Source organism: Sylvia atricapilla, chromosome 1, assembly GCF_009819655.1.
Source record: "Sylvia atricapilla isolate bSylAtr1 chromosome 1, bSylAtr1.pri, whole genome shotgun sequence".
Taxonomy (NCBI): domain Eukaryota; kingdom Metazoa; phylum Chordata; class Aves; order Passeriformes; family Sylviidae; genus Sylvia; species Sylvia atricapilla.
The window spans coordinates 92,647,409-92,669,554 of record NC_089140.1 but is presented as its reverse complement, the minus strand read 5'-3'; the positions used below and the strand labels follow the sequence as shown (position 1 = coordinate 92,669,554).

The 22,146-nt window shown below is 41.1% G+C and overlaps 1 protein-coding gene across 2 annotated transcripts in view; it reads left to right on the top strand.

Moving 5' to 3' along the window:
- The window catches only part of CARMIL1 (capping protein regulator and myosin 1 linker 1), a 191,666-nt gene extending 169,965 nt beyond the window's left edge, over window positions 1-21,701 (top strand). The window contains exons 32-38 of one of the 2 annotated variants that reach the window (XM_066328021.1): window positions 2,525-2,631; window positions 4,777-5,209; window positions 10,246-10,324; window positions 13,115-13,348; window positions 15,928-16,062; window positions 17,659-17,805; window positions 20,652-21,701. In XM_066328021.1, coding sequence (XP_066184118.1) covers window positions 2,525-2,631; window positions 4,777-5,209; window positions 10,246-10,324; window positions 13,115-13,348; window positions 15,928-16,062; window positions 17,659-17,805; window positions 20,652-20,788 — 1,272 coding nt within the window. In that variant the 3' untranslated portion in view covers window positions 20,789-21,701. The remainder of the gene's footprint in view (window positions 1-2,524; window positions 2,632-4,776; window positions 5,210-10,245; window positions 10,325-13,114; window positions 13,349-15,927; window positions 16,063-17,658; window positions 17,806-20,651) is intronic. The other variant, XM_066328029.1, reaches the window with a different exon arrangement.
- The last annotated feature ends 445 nt before the right edge of the window (window positions 21,702-22,146 follow it).

The window sequence follows — 22,146 nt, the reverse complement described above, 5'->3', positions numbered from 1 at the left end:
TTGGAAGTCAGAGTCATGAGTGGACTGTGACATTGCTTGCAGAGTTGATTTGCTGCTGGTTTTGCCACTTCAAGAATACAGTGCTTAGGGAAAGCACTTGAAATGCAAGAGGCAAAATCTTGACCTTTTGTGCCACTTAAAGCAGCTCTGTTGGGTTGTTTGCTGTTCCCATTATTTGTATTTAGTAATTCAAGGGATCTCAGATTACTGTAGTTGGACTTCTCTGGTTTTGCTGGAAAACAGATTTGTTCTTTGGAACCTGAAAAATGTAAGAAAAGAAAGGAGAAAATGGAGAAGAAAGGAGAAGCAAACTTTTAACTTGAGTTGGGTGGGTGGGCAGAAGAAAGATTTATCATTTTGTTAGCGTTTCTACTGGCAGGGCTATTTAGAGAGGGAATAAAAGAAAAACTCAAAACCATCCACTCCCAAGTAGCGTTAACTTTGAAACAAAATGATAAAACAGTTGCTTATAATTTAGATTTTTGTGAGATCTTAACCTCATGAGTTCTTCCCTCATGTGGGAAGATTCAGTACAGCAAAAGAGATGAATCTTTAATGTATGAAAGAGATTGTGATTCATCTTATTTATTTCTGCTTCAAAGCCATTTTTTTCCTTAACAAAGAAACATGCTTCCTTTAAAACTTAAGCTAAAAGAGAGATAAAAAAGGACAAATGAAGACTTGACAGTTTTCTTTTCATTTTTAGAGTTGGGAGGGTGAAACACAAAATAAACCAAAGCTCCATCTTACAGTAATGCTAATACTAAAAAGTGTAATGATAAACAGCTATAAGAATATCCTGTGCCTTGAAGACCTTATTAGATGGACTACAGAGGCCTCAACATTTCTGTACATCTTATGTTATTTTTTAGGAACTTGCCACTGTTCCAGATGTAAGTCGTTTTCTCTTTATGAGGCAGACCTCCTCATTGCTATAAATCATTGGATCCTGGAATTAGGGCCTCTTCAGGAGATGCACTTACTTTTGATACTTTCATGTTTATCCCTACTATCTGAAGGATTCCAATGTCAATATGAAGTGGTTTCTCATTTCTGTTGAAATGAGCCTTTTATTTTGTGTTTTGGTTGAGACACCGGTGACAAGGGGTTTGTGACTGAGACCAATCCAGCTGAAGGCATGTGCAGTCCTGCCTAGTGTCAGGTGTTCCAGCTAAACAAGCTCTCTACAAAACATACCAAAGGTGGCAGAGTTGGAAATCTGATAAATCACTGTGCTAATTTGGAATAGAACTGTTTCTTATAGAAAATCTGTTGCCACTTCAACTGGCAATGAAGTCATTACCACATGGACTCCTTTCAGATCAGTATTAGATTGCTACAGCAGGTATCAATAAAATATTAACTATTGTCTTAGATAATAAAAATAACAGGGTTCAGGAGTGGAAAATAAAAAGTTTCATGGCTCTGTCAAAGCATTGGTTCACATGAAGCCCATTTTCCTGACTTAATGAGACTGAGTTTGATATTAATAGCAGCTTTTAAGCGTATTGAAGCATGGAAAAGAGTTTGTATTCCACATCAGAAGAGAAGTTGGGATTACTCTTGAGTTAGGCTGGCAATTGGGAGATTCCTTGATTTGAATTGCTTTGAATTACAAACCCTGTTATTTTGTGTCCTAGTCCCCAGCACTACCCAGAATACAACTGGGTTGGGTCTTAGGTAGTCCTCTGTAGTCATCTAAAAGGTTTCCACGTGGCATTTAAGTTGAAGGAAGTCTCTTTGCTGGTAGTAGAGCTTTTCCACATCAAAGCCATGTGCAGGAGCTAGACCACATGAAAAATTCTCCCAGGAGGCTGCTTGTTTCATCTTCAGGAGGCTGCAGAGTCACCAGCTAAACTTTACAGGGTCTTTGTGGTTGGCAGGTATTTCAAAGCCAGCCTGGTTTATACACCTGAGGTCACCCGTATTTAAAATGTGGGCAGTGAAATTGAAGATGGGGAGCAGGTTTGCTCTTTTCAGACATTGAGCAAAAGTCTGTGTTTGGTTCCTAAGGTGGAACACCTGATTCTGTATTTAGAGTCTCTGCTTTTGGAAGTGCTAGACTGAATTAATTATAAAAGACTCTGTTAGCCTGCTGGAGCTCTGTTACTAAATTTCTTTAGTCCAAAATCCAGAACATAGGTTTTTCTCCAAATCGGGAATCAACTGGTTGTTGAAAATACTTTCTCTTCAGGTCACCACCTGATCAGGATTTATTTTCTTCTGCATTTTTTTTGCTTGTCTGGCTGACCTAGTACTCTATTCTCTCAGGCCCAAAGCATTTGATTCCTGACCTCACTCATTGCAGCATCCAGTTTGTCACTGGTGTTTTGGGTTACTTTGCATTTGATGTAATGCATCAGCTGGCCTGGCTAGAGCGGGGATTCCAGTGGTGATTCTGTTGTCTGCACCAAGTTTTGATTGGCACACATAATTTTTATAATGTCTTAACTCTTAATTATTATCACTGGAGCAAACATGCTTAGATTATTATATAACAGAGAGAGTTTTTTTCTTCTATCAGGTGTCTGCTGGAGTACCACCAGAAGGGGATCAGAATGGCCTCATGGGAAGAGTGGATGAAGGTGTGGATGAATTTTTCACTAAGAAGGTGACGAAAATGGATTCCAAGTAAGTTAAAAAAAAATTTTTAGAAGCTATTTAAAAAAAAATCCATCTTGATAGCTGGGCAAGCAGCACTTTCAAGCTGTATTTGACTCCTGTTCCCAATATCCAATGTTGCTTTTGTCAAAGTCAGAAAATACCTTAGTAGTCAAGACCTTGTGAATTCAATTACTTGCCCTTACAAGTGGCTACTTTGAAATAAATTGCTTTACTATACCGTATTTGGGGGGATTAGTGTGTTTTTTTACAATTCAGAGTTCATTTTACCCTTCAGTGAAGCTCATTAGAGCTGAAGCAGAGCTGTGTATTGGTTCTGAGTCTCCCCAGTGCTCATTGTACACCTGGGTGTTTCTCCCTAGTGAGGAGTGCTGTTGGGTACAGTGTTTTCATAGATGGCAATAGATTTATGCTGGTTTTGAAATACATTAAAGATGTATTTCACCAATTTGTGGTATTCCCAGGTTTAAGCAAAACATTAATCTGAAAGATGTCTCCTTCTTTATATAAGGGCTATAGAGTTTATGCAGTTGCTTTGGAGCTGGCTGTATATTTACAGAACCATGCATGTAGATGTTCTTGAATTCATGCATGTTTGTGCACATGCATACACAGAGTATTTCCATAACTAAATGAGAAAGCAAGGGTGATTTCCAGGCAACTTGGAATGACCCTTTTTGTGCTGTATGTGACATCTGTTAAGGAAAACACTAAGTGCTGACTGGTAGATAGCTGTGCCAGGGAAAGCAAATGTTCTAAAGTCACTGTGAGTTATATAGACCTACAGTGACATGTGAAGTCATGCGTGATACACTGTGTGGAGGCATGAAATTACAGTAGCTTTGAAAAATGTCCTAAGCAGGTTAAGTTCAGGGTGCTCATAGGCAAGCATTCTCCTGTGCTTCCCTTGGGTGCCTGCCAGCTGTTCATTTCAGATGTCCCTGTGTACTTGCACCATCCCTGTTTACCCATCCCTAGCCATGCTCTTTGCTGAGGATCTTTATCTGGGACACCAATAGCTCTCTTTCCAGTCTGGGTGCTTTTATACAGAATGTGTATGTGCTCAGCTTCGCCCTTAAGTGTGATTCTGCTCAGAAGATGCCTCTAGAAAATCTTAGTGGCAGGTGGGTTCTTTAGGGATTGGTTTTGCTTGTTTGTTCTTTTGAGGATTTGTGTCTTTGTTTGTTGGTTTGTTTGCTTTTGGTTGTTGTTTTTGTTTTTTGAGGATGAGCATCTGCACTATAAAAGTGACCTCTGTATTCCTAACTGAAAGTAACTATGCTAGCTAGTTCCTATTTTAAGCAGAGCTCTTAAGGAACAAGATCTCCCAAAAGCTGTGTTAAACATGTGCCTAGATCAGTTGTTCTCCTTTTACTAATGGGCAGATACAAACCAGAGGCAGTGTACTCTGGAAACAGAGTGGAACTATATTGTGGTGGGTTGATTCTATGCCCATTATAGCTGCTCCATCACTCCCGTCCTGCTGGACAGAGGACAGAAAATATAATGAAAAGCTTGTGGGTTGAGATAAGGGCAGGGAGAGATGTCTTGCCAGTTACCATCCTGGGCAAAACAGACTCAGCTTGGGAGGAAAATAATAATGTATTATTATTATCAAATCAGACTATGATAATTAGAAAGGAAATCTTAAAAATACTTCTCCCTACCACTCCCTCTTTACAGGGCTCAGCTTCACTCCTGATTTTCTCTACCTTCTCCTCCTCAGTGGTGCAGGGGGACAGGGAATGGTGGCTGCCATCAGTTCATCACACATTCTCTCGCTCCCTCCTCTTCAGCAGGAGAACTCCTTACACAGAAGCCATTCCTTAGACCCTCTGCTACCAAAACCTGGCCCTGCAAATGCAATATATCCATGCATTGACAGCTTGGTTAGAGATGCCTGGTGTTAGAAACAGCTGGATGTCCAGTGCAGATGAAACAACTGCACAAAGCAGCACATGAATCCTCAAGATGATATATGATCAATGCTAGTTGTTCTGTTTTTAATGTAGAGACACCAGGTAATGATTTGGCCTAGGGCAATATATGGGTCATGTAAAAGATTAGCTTTGCCTGGAAGAAGTTGTTTGATACTGTTTAAAAAAGGGGAGGAGGGGAGTGGAGAGAAGTTTGAAATGTCTGTGTCTGTTTTAGGAGACCATCCACTAAAAGTTCAGATGGCAGCGAGCACAGTGAAGCAGGTGATGAGAAGAAGAAAAGGGACTCAAGGAAGAGTGGTTTCCTTAACTTAATCAAATCAAGAGGCTCCAAATCCGAACGCCCCCAGACTGTGTCAGTGGCAGAGGAGCCCTCCTCTCCGAAGGTTGCCTCAAAAAGTCCAGCTTTAGACACAAGCAAGAAGGAGACAAAGCCCGCAGAGCAGAATGGTGGTGCAGAACGATCCGAGGAGTTAAAGACACCAGACTCACTGGAGGAGGTGCAGACAGATGATGTGGCAAAAGCCGAGAGGGGTGACAGCAAGGGAAGCCCCCAGGGAGGCCGGAGGTACGGCGTGCAAGTGATGGGCAGTGGACTTCTCGCAGAAATGAAAGCCAAGCAGGAGAAGAGAGCGGCCTCTGCTCAAAAGGTGAAGGCAATTTGGTTTCTTTTAAGTTGTTAAAAAAAAAAAGGAGCAAAACTGTGTGCCTTCAGGAGAGGTGGGTTGGGTCTGCAAGGGTTGGTGGCTGGGGCTTGGCACATCAGTCTTGCTTTACAACAGAGATTGTGGTATTCCTGCAAAGGGGAATTACTGTCTGCTGTGGTGGTTGAACACCCACAGCCTGGCCAAGGCAGAGGCTGCCCATGTGGAGCAGGAGTTGCACCCTTAAATCTGTGCTTCACTCCTCTTGGGGAGGGAATGACACCTGCCCTTGCACTTGTCAGACCATCACAAACACAAAAAAGGACATGTAATTTTTTGCACATATCACAGAATAACTTGAGGCCAGCTAGTAAGCCCAGCTCAGTGTCTCCACTCTATATGATGAGTGGTTTGTTCACAGTGCATACTGGAATTGCTTCAGAAAAGGTAAAACTAGGACAGGCTTCTCACTGTGTGCCCCTTGCACACCAGTACCTCAGGTATGTGGCAGAGTGGTGGCTGGCTGTACTCTTCTCTTTCAGAAAATTATGCAGACAGATGGAGAGGTCTGTATATTAAATTATATATTCCACGCAGAGAAGTAAATCTGGCTACTAGTCAGTGTTTAAAATATTAGTACTTTTCTTGCTGCACTTTTTGATTTTTATGCCTTTTTGTACCATGCCTAATTATTTTTATGCCTTTGATTTATATATTTCAAATAATAACAATGAAAGAAAATAACCTGTTAAAAATTATTTCTAATTGTCTGTCCAGATTCCCTTTGCTCTCTGTAATTTTCTCTTCTGTGAAGTGCTGATCCTGGGCAGGAACTCTGCTTCACTCTGCAAATGTACAGAGTGGAATATCCTTGTGTTCCTCCAAAGCATTCTGTGCTGGCCTATTTTGCCAGATGCCCATTTGCCATTGGTCTTCCCCGTTATTTTCTTCTGCTTCCTGCCAGCTGCGACTGACATATTTCACAAGTACCAAAGAATCAGCCTTTTTTCACTTCTCTCCTCCTCTCAGATGTTCTCCATTTGCCATCACTGTCCCCTGTAATTTAAAAGGTGTTACCTTACAACAAAGCTGATCTCATGCTTTGTTGTGTTTTCCTTCCTTTAACACCTACAGAGTTGCCTTGCTGTGGCCAAGCAAGGCACCCAAAGTCCATTTTTACTTTTCTTCGTAGACTTAAAGTGCTTGCCATGATGTGTGAGCCATTCCTGCAGACACCAGAGTCTTGTCATAAGCAGACTGGAATTAATGAAGTTGTCTATGGATCATTAAAGGGATCCTCAGTACAAAAATGATTTTTCTAAAGAACGACCAATTCCCTCCCTTCTCATTTGTTTTATGTAATGCCCATGAATAGTCCCATTGACTTCTAAAGCACCAAGTTTTGAATAAAATGCCATATGATTTTAAATAAGAGTATTATGCCATGCCTGTAATTTATAAAATACCAAGCTATTCCAGATTATATGAATTTTTACAAGTGCATAATTGTGCTTTGTGCGCTTTGGGTTCTTAACACTCGTTATCTACAGTAAGTCAGATCTGGAAGGACATGACTGAGGTAGAATATTAGCATGTGTAATATTTTTTATAAGTGGGAAAAGTAAAAGTCCTCTTCAATTAGCAAGCTTTCATAAAATTTATCGGAAGCTTCAATTTCATCTATCAGAAGGAAAAGTTGTTGCTCATTCCAAGCTTTTGGAGTGGGTTTTTTGCCATCCTTATTTACTGGCTGGAAAGGTAAGTTGTCTTATTTCAGGACTGAATTACAAGAAAATAATATTATTCATCTTATTTTTTGTATGATTTTATATTTACAGAATGCAAAACTGTCTTTATACATATACATATATAAAAGAGTGACAATAAAACTGAACTGAAATAGAAATCTGTACAAAGCAGATTTCTATCTATCCTTACTGTTGCTCAGAGGACACAAAACTGAACTGCTGTTCAAAAGCATTTTTCACATACTTCATCCATCACAATATCAATTAATTTAGGCTTGCACTTTTATTCATGATACTCATGAAGGTGGAAATCAAACAGTGTCCTGACACTTGAGCTGCAGAAGACAGATCCCTCTGCTACATTGTTTAGGATGGTTATGATATCAAGTTCTGTAACATCTTCAAATTTATCAGAATTTCAGTATGATAGAAAATTGTGTTTTCCTGTAAGGTACAGATGGCTGCTTATATTCTGAGCTATTTTACATGAAAACAAAGCCAGAAGGAATTTACTATTTCATTCATACCCTACCACAGTCTTGTTACAGATAAACGTCATGAGCAGGTGCAGAGTAGATGGAAAGATGGTAAATGCATTTTTGTTTTCTTTTGCCTAGAATAGGGAATTGGCGCTAATGGTAGAGTCAAGTATTTGCCGATCAGTGCTGCCTCAGGGCGCACATAAATAGATCCTTTAGCTCCATCTAGTGTCACACAGTGGATATTTAAATACCTGGAGCAGTGCCCGCAAGGAAACCATCATTCATACATAGCCTGTTTATTTGCTCTCAGTGGCACCCAGGTCTGCAGTGTTTCCCAGCCGTGCACAAATCCTTATTAAAAATACAGCCGGAGCATTATTTATCTATGTGATGAATTCACCTGCATTATTCTGACTTCTCAGGGTAAATTTTTGCAGCCAGTGTTTAGTGTTGTCTGGGGACCATAAGCTGTTTGTAATGTGTGTACAGTAGGCAGCCAAACATGCTCACATCCTGATTGCATTTTTAAGTACTACACTAATAGGTGCCAGCATTGGCTTTTCTACTTGCCTTGGTACATGGTCATATTTCCCCTGTAGTCCCATAACTAGGGAGGGAGGAAGAAACCACAGTGAAATTAGTTTCATACAGTCATGCAGCTCTCCTAAGTCATTTACCGTAGCTAAGAGTTATGCATCTTTTCTTCAGTATTTGCATAAGAAAATTAGTTTCTCAGTGAAAGTTCGTGAGAATTTACATTCCATGAAAAGATTGTTGCAAAAAAAAGGTGTTTTTTCCAAGGTACAGAAGAAAAACCAGCAAAAGGAGAGTCGTATTCCCTTTAAAAATATATAGCCAAGACAGTCTTATAGAAAAATGTGTAACTTTAGGAGGTGAGCAGGTGAGAATTTAGCCAAAATATCAATGTCAGTCAAGGAATGGGAATAAAAACTATGTTTCTACCCAGTGGCACAAAGTCCGGATGTTTCTGCTATCTTTGGAGGTGATTTGCTTTGTCCATATGGACACTCTAGCTAAATATTCTGGCCCTACAATCACAGCATTTCTAGAGTTCATCTGTCCAGAAGACTTCATTGTATCAGGGTAGTTTTACAGTACAGGAAGCTCAATGATTATTCTAATAGCACCCTCCTTAATGCAGTGTGCCATTTTAAGTGTTCACCTGTTCTTAGAGGAGAAGCTGGGAGATAGCTTCACCCTGCCAAACCTTATACAGAAATGGCAAACACTCAGAATCTCCATTCTCTTTGTTGTATTGAAGAGAGGCTTTGTTTCAGGAACTGTGAAATTACATGGGCAAAGTAGAGGTATCAGTAAATCTGTAAGGCCAGCTACATTGTCTTCTGCATCACTCCCCAAAATCATCTTCTCTTGAGATGCCTGGGAAAGGCACACAGCCAGCATGGATATGTAATTTCTTTATGCTTGTATTTTAAATGCTATTTACACTCTAAAAACATCGGTTTTTCTGTAGTAGGTATGTACTCCTGCTACTTGTAACCATTTTCTTCCTCCCTACACATTTCCTGTTTTACCATTTTTAACTACATGCTATACTTACCAATCTTTTGGATCATAACCCCCAAAGGGCAGTGATCATGTTTGTACACTGTGTGGCACATGGTAGAGATTTCTGAATGCTATGGGAGGGACAGTCAGAGCTGGTGTTGGAGTAGTAGCAGTGACCTGAACACATCAGCCTGATTTATGTGTGGGTATATAACCAAATGCAGTAGGCATCAGAACACACCATTTGCTTTAAGTCATTTGCCACACTCACTGTCTTGAAATGGCAAATAAAGATCAAGATTGAAGCTGTCTGCCTGCACAAGTCTATCCCTACTTTTATAGTTTAAAAAAAGAATCTCACTTTTATCCCTAGTCTATTCTTTATAAGGCTTTCTCTCTTAGTGTATCCTGAACCTACTTCTGTGTGCTTTTTTTGCAATCCTCTCATTTGTCCTTCTGCCTAAGCTTTGGTAGCAAGTAAGGCAGTAAAAGGAGGCTGGTTCTTTTACAAGTGCTGCATATCTTAAGCTTCTCCTGATGAATACACACACAGATTTCAAGCTCACTTATCTATAACATGCAAAAAGTCTCTGCAGTTTTTTGGGGGTTTTTTTTTGGGGGGGAGGTGGGGCAAGACATTAGGAAACCTCTCTGTTTTCGACAAGAGAAGACAGGCAAAATATCAGCACATAAACCAGAAGTCCTCTTTCTTTTGAGGTACTGAGCACCCAGAAATGCTTGTGGTGGGTAGCTTTAAACACTTTTCAGTAAGTAAAGTCTGTTGGTTTTTAGAGGAATCCTGTAAATATACGAGCACTGCTACTTCTGTAGTTGCGGTTTTATCTAAAATAAGACTTTATTCTTCTGTATAAAAAGCATAAGATAATTCAGCAGTCATAGTCAAAATCTAGATCTTCAGAAAAAGGTTTTTATTTCAAACAAGAAGTTTTTAGATACAGAGCTATCTTTGGAGAAAAGGCTGCTCCCATCTAGCCCCTACAGTTTCAATTCCTGCACATTAGGAGGGAGACCTGTCCCATAGGAGGCAGTGTGTCATTGCAGCTCTGATAGGCACGTGGCACTGTTAGGTACAAATCAGGGTAGTTTCCTTCCCACTCAGCTCTCCAAGATCTAAAACAAAGAGACAGAATGCACTGTTTCTTGCTATCACTGATTTATCTGCCTCGTGGCTTCCAAATTAGGGTTTTTTTCTTAACAGGACCACTGAGTTGTATTAATTGGAGATATATTACTAATCTGAGAGCTTTTCTCACTCTTTCAGAAACTTGGGAATGACACGACTCCCAGAGAGTCTTTTGACACAACAATGAGCTCAGAACGACTGGATGGAAGTGGTACAGGTACAGTATGAGTTTCCTGGTCTAAACTTACTAGAAAATGAAAAACCTTTCATGTCCAAAATCTCACTTCCCTCTTCAGATTGAATGTCTGCAATTGGTAAAAGCAAAGTAGGAGTTTACACTATGTGAAGAGGATTAGAAACAAGCTCACTTTTTGTGCTATGGATGGCACTTCTCATCAAGTCAGCTCTAGGGCTCAGTTTATGGCTCACTTTTTTACTCTTGTTGCACAGGAGAGAGAGTACTTGGTGCAGGTGCCTGGGGTGCCCTTGGCAGAAGGCTGGCTTTTAATGGGATCAGCAAAGCTGAAACTCAACCCACGAGCTAGCAGAAATGTCTGTGCACAAAGTGGAAGTGCTCAGTATATCTGAGGACTGAAATATGACCAGTTTTCAAGCTTTAAGTCTGCTCAGACTAGCTTGAGTAGTGCTGACTTTCAGCTGACCGTAGTCCTGTTGGTCTATCAGCAGTCCTGACTCACAGTCAGTGGCAGCTGCCTGGTAATTCTCAGGATTTACCCAGTCTGATCGAAGCCAGGGCTGTCTGCAAAGCTGTGCAGGCCCCTGGATACTGCTCATGTGCACAAAGCAACTCGCTGTTGTGTACAAAGTGGTGTTCAGCCTTGCAGTGCTTACAGCACCAATTCCCTCTGCACCTTGTTTTTCCATGTCCTTGTCAAGCCACAGTCCTGGGCCCTGACATGGCAGTGCCACACTGCAGCCACCTGAGGACAAGGCTGACAGACTGGTTTCCACATATACTTTGGGCACTGGTCTGTGAAGGCTTCAAAAGGGATTCAGCTCTGGTGGTTTGTGTTTACTACGTGAAAGGAGTGATCTGAACTAGGAAATCCAGGTCTGATTTCTCAGCAGTGGTATCCTGCAAGCCTGGCACACAGGATTGCTAAAACATATAGAAGCAAGGCTGGAAAAACTGGCTGAAATCAAAATCCAAATGTGGCCATTTTGATTGAGCACTTCAAATATCTATGTTGAAGTTTTATGTCTTTCTAAAGCTTTTTTTAAAAGGCATATTCAAAGCATGCCATAATCTATAAATCAGTGCGTTTAAAGCCTTCTTGTCTTTTGGGGAGGACCTTGTGGACTGTATGTGTCCCCTGATGACAGCACACTGAAGTCAGAGGAGCAAGGATAGTCTGCACTTTGGGCATTGGAGTAGCTGAGGGTGATTGACCTCAACTTTTCTCTGGTCTTTGTCTCTGTATATGACACATTTCACCCCCACCACACTGCACTGTGCTTGTCCCTTCCTTTTGGCCTCCAGCTGTCAGTTGTTTCCTTACCACTCTTGCTTGAGAGCTCCCCAAGGCTCCTTTTCATTGTTGCAGCTACAGTTTGTCTTTGGCTTGGGCTAATTTATTTTAAATTACTGTGTTTTAATAACGATAGAAGGCCTGAGGTCAGGAATACAAGAAAGAAAGTTAATGGAAAATTGCTGAATATTGTTACAGGAGAACTATAGCTAGTGGTGCAGAAGGGAATAAGTTTTGGGGGTTTTATTCCTTGCTTTGTGTCTGGATGTTGCCTGCTTTTTTTGCATTCACACACACAGGTGCAGGCAGTGTCCCACTGTTTCACTTGCAGCAAGAAAGAATTTCATGCATGCAGACACAAACTCTCCTGTCACGCGCTCACGCCCATCTGTATGTGCCACACAGCTGTCTGCTTTGCCAGGGCTTAACTCCAGCTGGGCTGGAAAACAGCAACATAGGCTGGAAAAACATATTGGAGATTGGCTTGCAACAAACTGTATAAACACTCCCCCTCCCTCCCACTGCCATTAAAATGTCTGTGCTCAGCACTTCCATGTTCATTAGGCTTTCTGAATGGGAATAGCAGGTAGGTAGGTCAAGTCAGCATCTGTGAGCACACACTTGGTTTTGTCAAGCACCAAGGCTACCAGTCCGCATTTCAGTTTGCCTGTAATTCTCTTCTGAGAGCAAAGATATGAAAACTGTTGAAGTTCCAAGATTATCATTGAAACTGCTAAATATAAGCCTTCAACCTCCTGATAGCTGTAGAGTAAGAAAGAAGGGCAGGCTTTTTGCTTGTTAGCAGCCTGGAGTCCAGCAGGCTTTCTACCAGCTTGCACTGTTAGATGGGACTGACTTACTGCTTGTAAGTCACTGTAAATTGATCTGTAAATACCTTGGTCTTTGTTTGGGATAAACATTTTGGTAAACTTACTAATGTGTGGAAACTGTAAGCCATGTAGAGTATTATTAGACAAATCAAAATCCTATATAAAGAATACTTTGGTCTGGGCTGAGTTTCAAAATCTCTTCTAGAGCTTGCTAAAAGCAACAAATAAAAAGATGTAGCCTGCTGGTCACACACTTGAGATTAATTTTCTGGGCCAGGATTTTTCTGTTGATCTTGGAAACCCAACCTTTTGTCTGTAGAGAGACACAAATCAATTGAGAGCTGCTTTTTCCACTGATCCATCACTGCTTTCTCAGCAGGTAGGCTGTGCCATCTGCTCCTAGAAATACGAAGGAGGAATAAGGTCCAGCTAGCTATCATACCAAATGTATTAAAAAGGGGGATATGCAATTGCTGTCTTGGGCAATTGAATCACAAACCTTAGCACATGTCAAAAATAGCAGGTTTAGATGCTTTGCTTGCAGTGATTTTGAATAAGACATCAGGGATCTTCCTACACATAGCAGTGCATGTGTTAGCTTGTGGTGGTATCTTCCACACCACTATACCTGTACATGGAGCCTCCTGTGCTGCAGCAGACTCTATTTTATGTGTTTATTTATTTCAGTGCCTAAACAGCAGCAGACCCTTCCAGAGAGTCGATTTGCATCAAATAAAGGTGACTCCATCTCAGCATCATCAGAAAAAAATTCAAAAGCTGAACCAAAGGCAGAAGCTGGTGCAAAGGCAAGAAGTTCTTCCAATACACCAACTAGTCCAAAGCCCCCACTGCAGTCAACAAAGCCCAGCCTGGCAGGACGACCCACAGTGCCACAGAAACCACGCTCTGCCTCTCGCACTGGTGAGAAGCTCTTCTGGGCAGTTGTTATCCCCAGCTCTGGGTGCTCTTTGTGTGGGCTGTGGAGGAGGCATCCATTGCCATATCATGAACAGAAGTTAAATGGAGTTCTTCATTGTTCTTGGTCTTGACTCACATTCTTCTTTTCCACCTCATTTGACGCTAATTCAAATAAACTTATTAAAATGGTTTAATTTGTGATCCTCAACAGTAAAGTGTGAGAAACAGTAGTGGCAGTGGCAGAGCTGTTTTGAGTTATCCTGTTTTCACAGAAGAGGTGAGCACAGAAAGCTACTTCAGCATATTGTAGAGGCACTGACAAAAGTAAAAGTGTTTTCTCTAAACACCTGGCTGTAAATACTGAAGTGCTTGGGGTTTTGTGGCAGGCTGCTCTTAGCCCCTCAAGTAAGTACCTGTTATTCTTAATAACTTGCACAAACCAACTGTCTCATACTTTTTCCATGTTTAGCCTTTGTTTATTTCCTTATAGCTTTTGACTGGAAATAATTGTAGCTGTGCTTTTATAAGCCTGCAAGTCTGCCTCCTGCCCAGATAATATATTAAGGTTTCCAGTAGTGAGAAATGTTTCAGTAGATCTCCCAGGCATTTGTTTGTCTGCTGTTTAATAGGCCAGTGTCACAACCTCCTCTTCCCAAAGTACAGCCACTGCAATTGAGAGGAATTAAAAGCCAGCTACAGACTTGCTAAGTATCTACAGCGAATATAGCGCATTAACTGCCAGGGAATGAAAAATATGAGCATGGCAATCTGTAAGAGCTTACAGCCCTCTTGACTTTTCCCATAATCACTTTTGACCTTAGAATGATGTAATTCCTGGTAAGGATGAGGAGTCAAAGGGCTATTATGGCCTCTTCCCTCCCCTTGATGTGAAACCTGAGCATTCCTTGGTCTCTGCACTCGAGTGGGCAGAATATTGTTCACATACAAAATCACCTTCAGATTTTAGGTGGATTTACATTTATTTTATTGACCATTTTAGAAATGGTCATCGAAGAGGGATGTCGGGTAAGATGCTCATGAAGATGCATGCAGCAGGAAAGCACAGATTATTTAGTCATGCTTAATCTGTAAAATAGGCAGTCAGATAGAAAGACTTCGAATAAAATGCCCTGAGCTGTCTGTTTCTGCCAGCTCCTATTTCCTACAGAGAGAGCATGCTGTGGATTTAACACAAGGGATTAATTAATACTTACCCCTAATAAACCAGCTCTTTGGTTGATAATAAAAGCAACACAGCTCTGCTGCAGTCTAACTTCTGTGCTAGTACTTGTAGTAACCCACTGCCTAAGGATGCCTAGGCAATGTGATAAACAAATCGAAGCAATCATCCTTTCTGTGTTCTTGCTCTCACTGTTGTTTCCAGCAGTGTGGCCACACAAATAGAGGCAATTTTTTTGCTAAGTAATCTAGGTGCAATAGGAACACAGCTCGGATGTCCACAAATTGTCAAAGACTGAAAGTCTGTATCTAACTGTGTTTGGCCATCACTGTGCTCCTCCTTGTGTTGATATTGAGCTTCCCAAAGCAAGTGGCCTCACAGGGATATCAAATGCATGCAGAAGGCCTAGGAATTGTTGGGTCTGTTCATACGAAGTTGTATTTGGGAAGCTCATCACTTTCCTGTGCTGAAAGTGAAACAATTGCCTCTTTGTGGTGTCTCCTCAGCAGAAATACATTTTGATTAATTTCTAGTATGCAACTGAATTAACTCTTTTTACAAATATGCAATACAGATTATACCTTGAGTTCCTTTTGTGCTTCTGTCAGTGCTAATGTATCTTCCTAGTTCCTCTGTTAGGTACATATGCCACTGTTTACTTCTCGAAAAGCAAACTTAAAAGCAGTTTAAGTAATCCACTGTGGCTGTACTTCCGTACTATCCAAATGAGCTTCACAAATTTGCCTTACATCATCTATATTCTGCCTTTTAGAGAAACAAGATATCCAGATGGTTTTAAATTATGGATTTGAATTTAAGTTTCAGATTTTCTCACAGTCCAGAAGATGGAAGTATTTTTTCTTTTTAGCAAGTCTTTCTGGATGCCCTTGTGTTGTGCTCTGGGAAGTCATTCATGGAAGTACAGAGTTCAGTAACACTTCTTATGTAATTTGTTTCCCTGGTTCACTTTCAGACCTTAAAATTGTGAAACAGGACATCTAAATTGATCAGTTAATTATGTTTCAGGAGAAAAAGACAAATACTTCCAAAAATCTATCCAATTTTTTTTCAGCTCTTTTTTACAGATTGCTACTTATGTCTTGCAGATAAATCACTTGGTCACATTAGATTTCTATTTGCACTACAATAGCTGCACACATGAAAAATTGTGAAATTGAGGTCTTTGACTGTTAAACATCTTTCACCTGGACTGAGGTCCATACAATTTGTTCTCTTGTTGTAATGTAAATTCCTGGATCTTTCTTTTTCTGACACAGGTTCTGGCCATTTCTTGTTTGTGTATTGTGTTGAGGTTTGCCCCATCATAAACAGCACTGTTCCTGTGAGCTTCAGTGTAGATATAATTTTTCCTTCTCACCCTTTTGTTTGTGGTACTCTACAGAGGATGCTCCAGAGTCTCCCTCTGGCCCCAGTTCCCCAAAAGTTGCCCTGCTTCCACCGGTGCTGAAGAAGGTTCCTTCTGATAAAGAAAAGGATGGTCAGAGCAGCCCATCAGTCAGATCATTTTCTCAAGAAGGTAGGAGGATTTGTGCAAACTGATGTCTTGTGAAATTTGATGTGTCATTGTCTCCTGATTTGTTTTCACTTGGAAGGGAAAAGGGTTATGCATTTGAAGGTGTAAAATGCAAGGAAAATATATGTGGTCACCTATTCAGCATCTGATCTACCCATCTTCCTTTGATCAAATCAAATGAACAATTAATCCCTGGATATTAATAATGTAACTGAGCAATTAAGGAATTCATGTGTTGTGTACATTTATGGTTTATTTGGTCTGAACTAAGATTCTGGCTGATATTGGTCACACAATAATGTGGAATGCAGCTCTGTGGTTCAGCACATTTCCAGGGGAGCAGCCATAACTTTGTTCCTTGCAGCCAGCCCACTGCTCTCTTTGTTCTCCTTTCTGTGGGGTCTCTCTATGTGACTAATTTGCCTCCCTGTCCTCGGGTAATGAGTCTCTGTGTGCCAGGGCAAAGTTTGGTACCTTTTATTTTTTATGCATAACAGTAGGCTGGTATTTCCTCTTTGCTGATTTCCATGTGTGCACTGGATTTCTACTTTTGCTGATGTATTTTCATGCCCTGAGTTGACTCTTAGAAGAGCTAAAGCAAAGCTTCCTCTGACAGCATAGGATATGTGGAGAAGTAGTCACAGGAATGTTGCTCACCATGGTGTTAGCTGGCACAAGTGATGATGTTTGAAATCCAGGGGTGAGATGCCTGCCTGCCTTCCTTGGTCTCTCCTCAAGGAAGACCTCTAAGGTGATTCCCATCACTTAAGCTGTGAAACAAAGGGGTGCCCTTTCACACTCTTGACAGCAGATTTTCACAGCATAGAACAGGGAAAGCTAGTTGAGGCAGCTATGTAATGCTGGCTTGTGAAGATTGAGAAGTTGTGCTGCCTACAGAGCCCGCTGTCATCATTCAGATGATCCATATTGCCAAAAGCAAGAGGAGTCAGGCACTTACTCCTTGCTCCCTTAAACCTCTCCAGTCAAATTAGCCAAACACAGAATTTTCTGTTCAGCTCTACATGGCATTGTACATATCTTATTGATAATAGTTTAGACTTGCCAGGTCCTTAGAGAGCTGCTGGGCTTTGCATGAAGTTGTTTGGGAAAGAGTAAATTCTGTTTATTTTATTTTTATTCCTTTCATGTTTTCTTTTATATTCATTACTGTCCTACTTCCTCACTCAGCCATTCCTCTGTCCTTGCTTTCTGCCTCTCTTCAGGCTAGCATGTTCAATTTATTTCTGCAACTGGTAAATCACTGCAGATCTGTCCAAGTTAGTAACAAAATCATATCTCCTGTGAAATAAATCTACAAATTAGATGATACTTGATTGTAAAATTGCTTTATGTTGGTGATTTTAACTGTACTTCATGGAACAATCTGAAAATACGCCTCTTTGCACTGTGTGGCTGTAAGATCAGGCTGCAGCTAACAACACCCCAAGATATCTGGACTAAACAGGCAGCTGGCAAACTGATTACTGCTCTCTGAATAATTGATCAAATGGGTTGGATAAGTGAAATTTTTCGTATTACCTTCTATACATGGGCCTACAAAACAGCTTCGGCGTATAAACGAATCCTTTTCCTTGCTAGAGCAAACAGGAGATTGTCAAAAAAGTGATGCAGCTCTTGACTGTGCCAAGCCATCTGGCAGCGTGAAAACCACTCCGGGGCAGTATTCTACCAGTGCAGAAGAAGAAGCTAATGTGCTTGGGCAGAGGATGGCAGAGCCAACTTCTGGTTAGAAGTTTCCATTTTTCATCAAGGTGGTGCTTGATAACTGGCACTAACAATTGTTAAGAAATGGTAATAGCAAAGAAGCCACAGAAGGGTGTGGGTTTGTCATTTGACATTATGAGAAAGATAAAAATCTCATGGGGTTCTAATCATATCTCTGTCCCCATGGGAATTATGAGGCATGAAAAAATTCACAGATAAAATGTGTGTGCATTTTTTGTTTGTGTCAACACCAGTGACCAGTCCCATCTAGCACGTGCAGCCCCTCTGCAGAAGAGCACTCACTACAATCTGTGACTGCTCAGTGCAGCAACACTGGCACACTGCAGGTAGGCTGGCTGCTGCTTGCTGTGCTTGCACACCTGTCATTTCTAAGATCATGCACTTCAGTGTTTCAAAAAAACATTTCAGCTTGAATATTGTTAGTGCCAGTTTCAGTGCATCTCTCACAAAACCATTTGAGAACTGGATAAATTGGATTATTTATTGTTACTTTGATTTTCGGTTGCAAAGGCAGACAAAAACACCACCTAAAGAACCCAAGCCCAGCACTGTTAGTCGAAGGAGCAGCTTTGACTCGCAGTGAGCTCATTCAGTAGGCTATAAAAATGTTTGTTTTCTTTATGTGCTTTTAAAATATAAAAGCCCCTGTTCTCAAATGGTGCATGTTTACATGTTTCTCTTTATCACTTAACTGGTTGGTTTAAACAGTTGTTCAAAAATTACTTTTTTTCTAAAGTATTTTAATTGTGTATTTGAACATCTTATGCAATTTCATTTACCCACAGTTTTTCAGTTTATAAGGCATCACATAACCCTTCCTCAGCCCAAATTTTATCCTTTCTGTATTGTAGAATCAAACTTAGTCCATCCAAACTGGGAATCTCCCCTCCCTATCATAATCAAATTATTATATTTTAGTTTATTCTTATATACCTCTCTGAAAAAGTAAGTTTTGCAAGCTGAGATCCTGCTGCAGGTCACCTGTGTACAGTTTCATCGAGGCAAGGGTAAGCTTTTCTGGCAGAAGCCTGCTTGCACTATGTGGACTTAAAAGCCTGATACACCTTACAGTCAGTCGTTTATGAGGCAACCTACTTGCTTATATTTATCAGGCCATAAAGTAAAATGGCTGCTGCAGGATGTGTTTTAGGTTTTTTTTTTTAAGAGTCAATGAAGGCCAGACAGGCCAGGTAATTATTAGGAGGTACTGGTATCAAGGATGATTCAAAAAATTTCCAGGCATCTATTTCTTTGAAAAGCAGTGGTGTTTTGGGAGGTAGAGGAAATGCCTGAATATTTTTTTACATGATAATCCTCTCCAATTCTATGAAATGGCTTTAAAAACCTTTTTCAAAATCCCTTCCTGTTTCCCCACTTGCAATGCCAGGATAAGAATGCGGTGAGTGTGTAGCTGCTGGCCCTTATTTCCTCACATATTTTGGCTAGCACAAATGAGAAAACAGGTATTTTGGACTCAGGAGAACCCCTTGGCTGCCTTGGGATCCCTCTCTGCACTTTCCACGTTCCTGGAAGTCCATAGCACAGCCTGCCACACTTAAAAATGGCCGCAGAGATGGTCAGTGGCAGGCTGCTGCTGTGCTGGAGCTGCATGTTGGTGACAGGGCAGGCTGTCCCTTGCAGTGGTGAGAGTACAGGTGAGTGGTACGTGGGGAAGGAGAGGTGGTGCTGCATGGCCACAGCAGCTCCTGGTGCCTTGTCAAGAGAGGGATTCACAAAAGTGGTGAGGAACAAGGATCAGTATGAACCAAAGCCAACCATCCCTACCTGAAATGGTGGAGCAAAGAAGGTAATGGCAACGTTTAATTTTGTGGGAGTGAAGTGAGGGGACTTGCAGGAAGGTCACATTTAAGGGCCACTGTGTGTTTGAAGTTTCACTTTAAGTGCAAGTATGAGGTAAATGTAATGCTATCAGTCCTTGGGTAGGGTCACCCTGGTTGATGTGTGTATGCGTATAACCATCTTGTTACCATAACAGTTGTAGGCCACTGATTAGATCAGGAATCTCTGTGAGGTTTTACAACCTTCATTTCCAATTTATTTTGAATCTTATGTGTTTGGAGAAGACCCTGGCTTCATGAAATTTCAGAGTGCTGGGTGAACAATATGGGTACTGTCTGCATTTAGATCATGGGAAGTGGATATGGCCTCCTGCTTTCCCCATTGCCGAGCACAGCAAGGTGCAGGGCCCGTGGTCTCGTCTGGAAGAGACAATGGTTGGGCTCAGAGCCATGGGTGTCCTTCCTATCAGGGGACAGGGAGGACATTGGATGCTGGCAGCATAGTGAGGCAGGGAGGAGCAGTTTGGGTAACTTGGATGCTGAGGTGAATGTCTCTGCTGATCAAAGCTGCTGAATCCAAAAGAAGAACACAGATGTGTCATGCTAGGGAGACAGGCCTGCCTGAGATGTGCATCGCTGGTCTGAGGGGTGCCCAGCAGGCACATCCACCTGAGCAGTCAGGAGTGCACTCTCTGAGATCCATCCCAGCTGGAAAAAAGAATGCTGTTCTGGTTTGGAAGTAGGGTGATGAGAGGAAAATCTCCAGGCCATTTTTAACTGTAAGTTTATCCATGTCACAGTGAAATACTGAGTGTCATGATTCAAGTTTGCCTGCTTGCCAACCAACAGTGGAATAAAGCTTGCTCAAACTCTCTCACCTTTTTCTGGCTTGAAGAATTAATGGATCTATGCTACTCCTACTAGCGCAAATTAATTCAGTGGGCTCAGGAGCAGCTCCCATGTGCATTAATGACATTTTTATTGTTATTTTTTCTTCTTCCTTTCTCTTCTGCAATCCTTAGTAACTTCTATTTCTGTTTTATGCAGCTGCAAAAAGAAGCCCTGGGCAGCAGTCTCATGAGTTCCAGGAACTGAAGCAGAGGTCCTTAAGTAAAGATGGCCATCAGGGAAGCAAGTCCAGTGACTCTGGCGAAGAAGCAGATAAAGATTTTATTTTTGTTTAGCAATCAGTACAAGTGCTTTGTAGCGCAAGAGCTTTTTGTAACAATCGGGGTTCAGCAATCAACAGCCCTTTTAGTCAGCTGCTCTTTCACCACAGGTACATTTCCATGCAGAAAACCTGATCTTCCAATCGTGATTTACAGTACATCTGGCATTGATTCGGTCCTTAATTTCTGGTCTGTACAGTGCAGGCATTCCTTTCCATGCCTTTGCCTAAAGCCAGCTATTCTTTCATGTATTCTACTTGAATTTCTCTGAAGCAGCTACAAAGAATGCCCTGCATTAGGGCATTTAGAAAGCAAAGCAAATTAACTGGACACTGTCTTACACTAATACACTGTACAGCAGGTAATGTGTTGTACTGCTGAATGTAAATGTGTCAGATCTGCACGTGACTTACCTATAAATATATTCTTGCGGTATGCAATTGCACATTGTAATTATATTAAAAGAGCACACTAATAAAATAATTTGTATAGATTATATATATTAAATGCTTGGGTATGGTTTTTACATTCTCCCATAGGGAGCTTCTTTCTTCCTGTTCTCTTACTGTACATAAAGCTCCAATGCTTACATTTGTGTACCGTCAGAAAGCACAACAGAAGGATTTGGAATACATATAACCATGGTATGCTTCCACATTCGTATATTAATGTATATAGTTGATTGGAATGAGGGCAATTGAAATTTTATTAATATTGGTGTTTTCTGGAGGCCTTCCTCAGTTCTGTCTGCATATTAGATTCCTTTCAATGTGTAATTCTATGAGAAACATAGTTTGACATCTGTAAAAACATTTCAGCTTTTGAGGGAGGGGATGCAAATTTCATGGCTACCCACTTACATTACAGGTTGAAGGGATTTTATTCATATGTATATTTGTAACAATAAAAAATGATTTTACAACTGAAATACTAGTCTTTGTTTTTACAGCACTGTTTGTGTTCTGACGGTCTCTGATCTTTGAATCATTGGGTGGCATTGGGTCAGGTAGGAAAAGTGTACAGTTGAGACAAAACTTGTATAATTTTCCTGCTTCTAGTAAAGTGCCTGTTCCAGCTGAAAGGGACACATACACATCATAAAGCTGAAGGAAGATCTCTCTGCTATTCCCGCCCCCCCCGCCCCCCCGGAATCTTCAGCAAAGTAACCTTTGTGTGAGCCAGAAACACCTGCTATCTAAATTCTCAATTTTAGTCCAATAGGACAGAATAAAATTGGTTTGGTAACTCTCTCCCAAGAGCAATTTCTCTGGGCCTTTCGTGGCTTCTTGACTGGACAGAAGTACTCAGATACCTGCCTGTCTGATGACCTTCTGTCTGATCCCTGTGCACATGCCTGCTGTTGCCACTTCTAT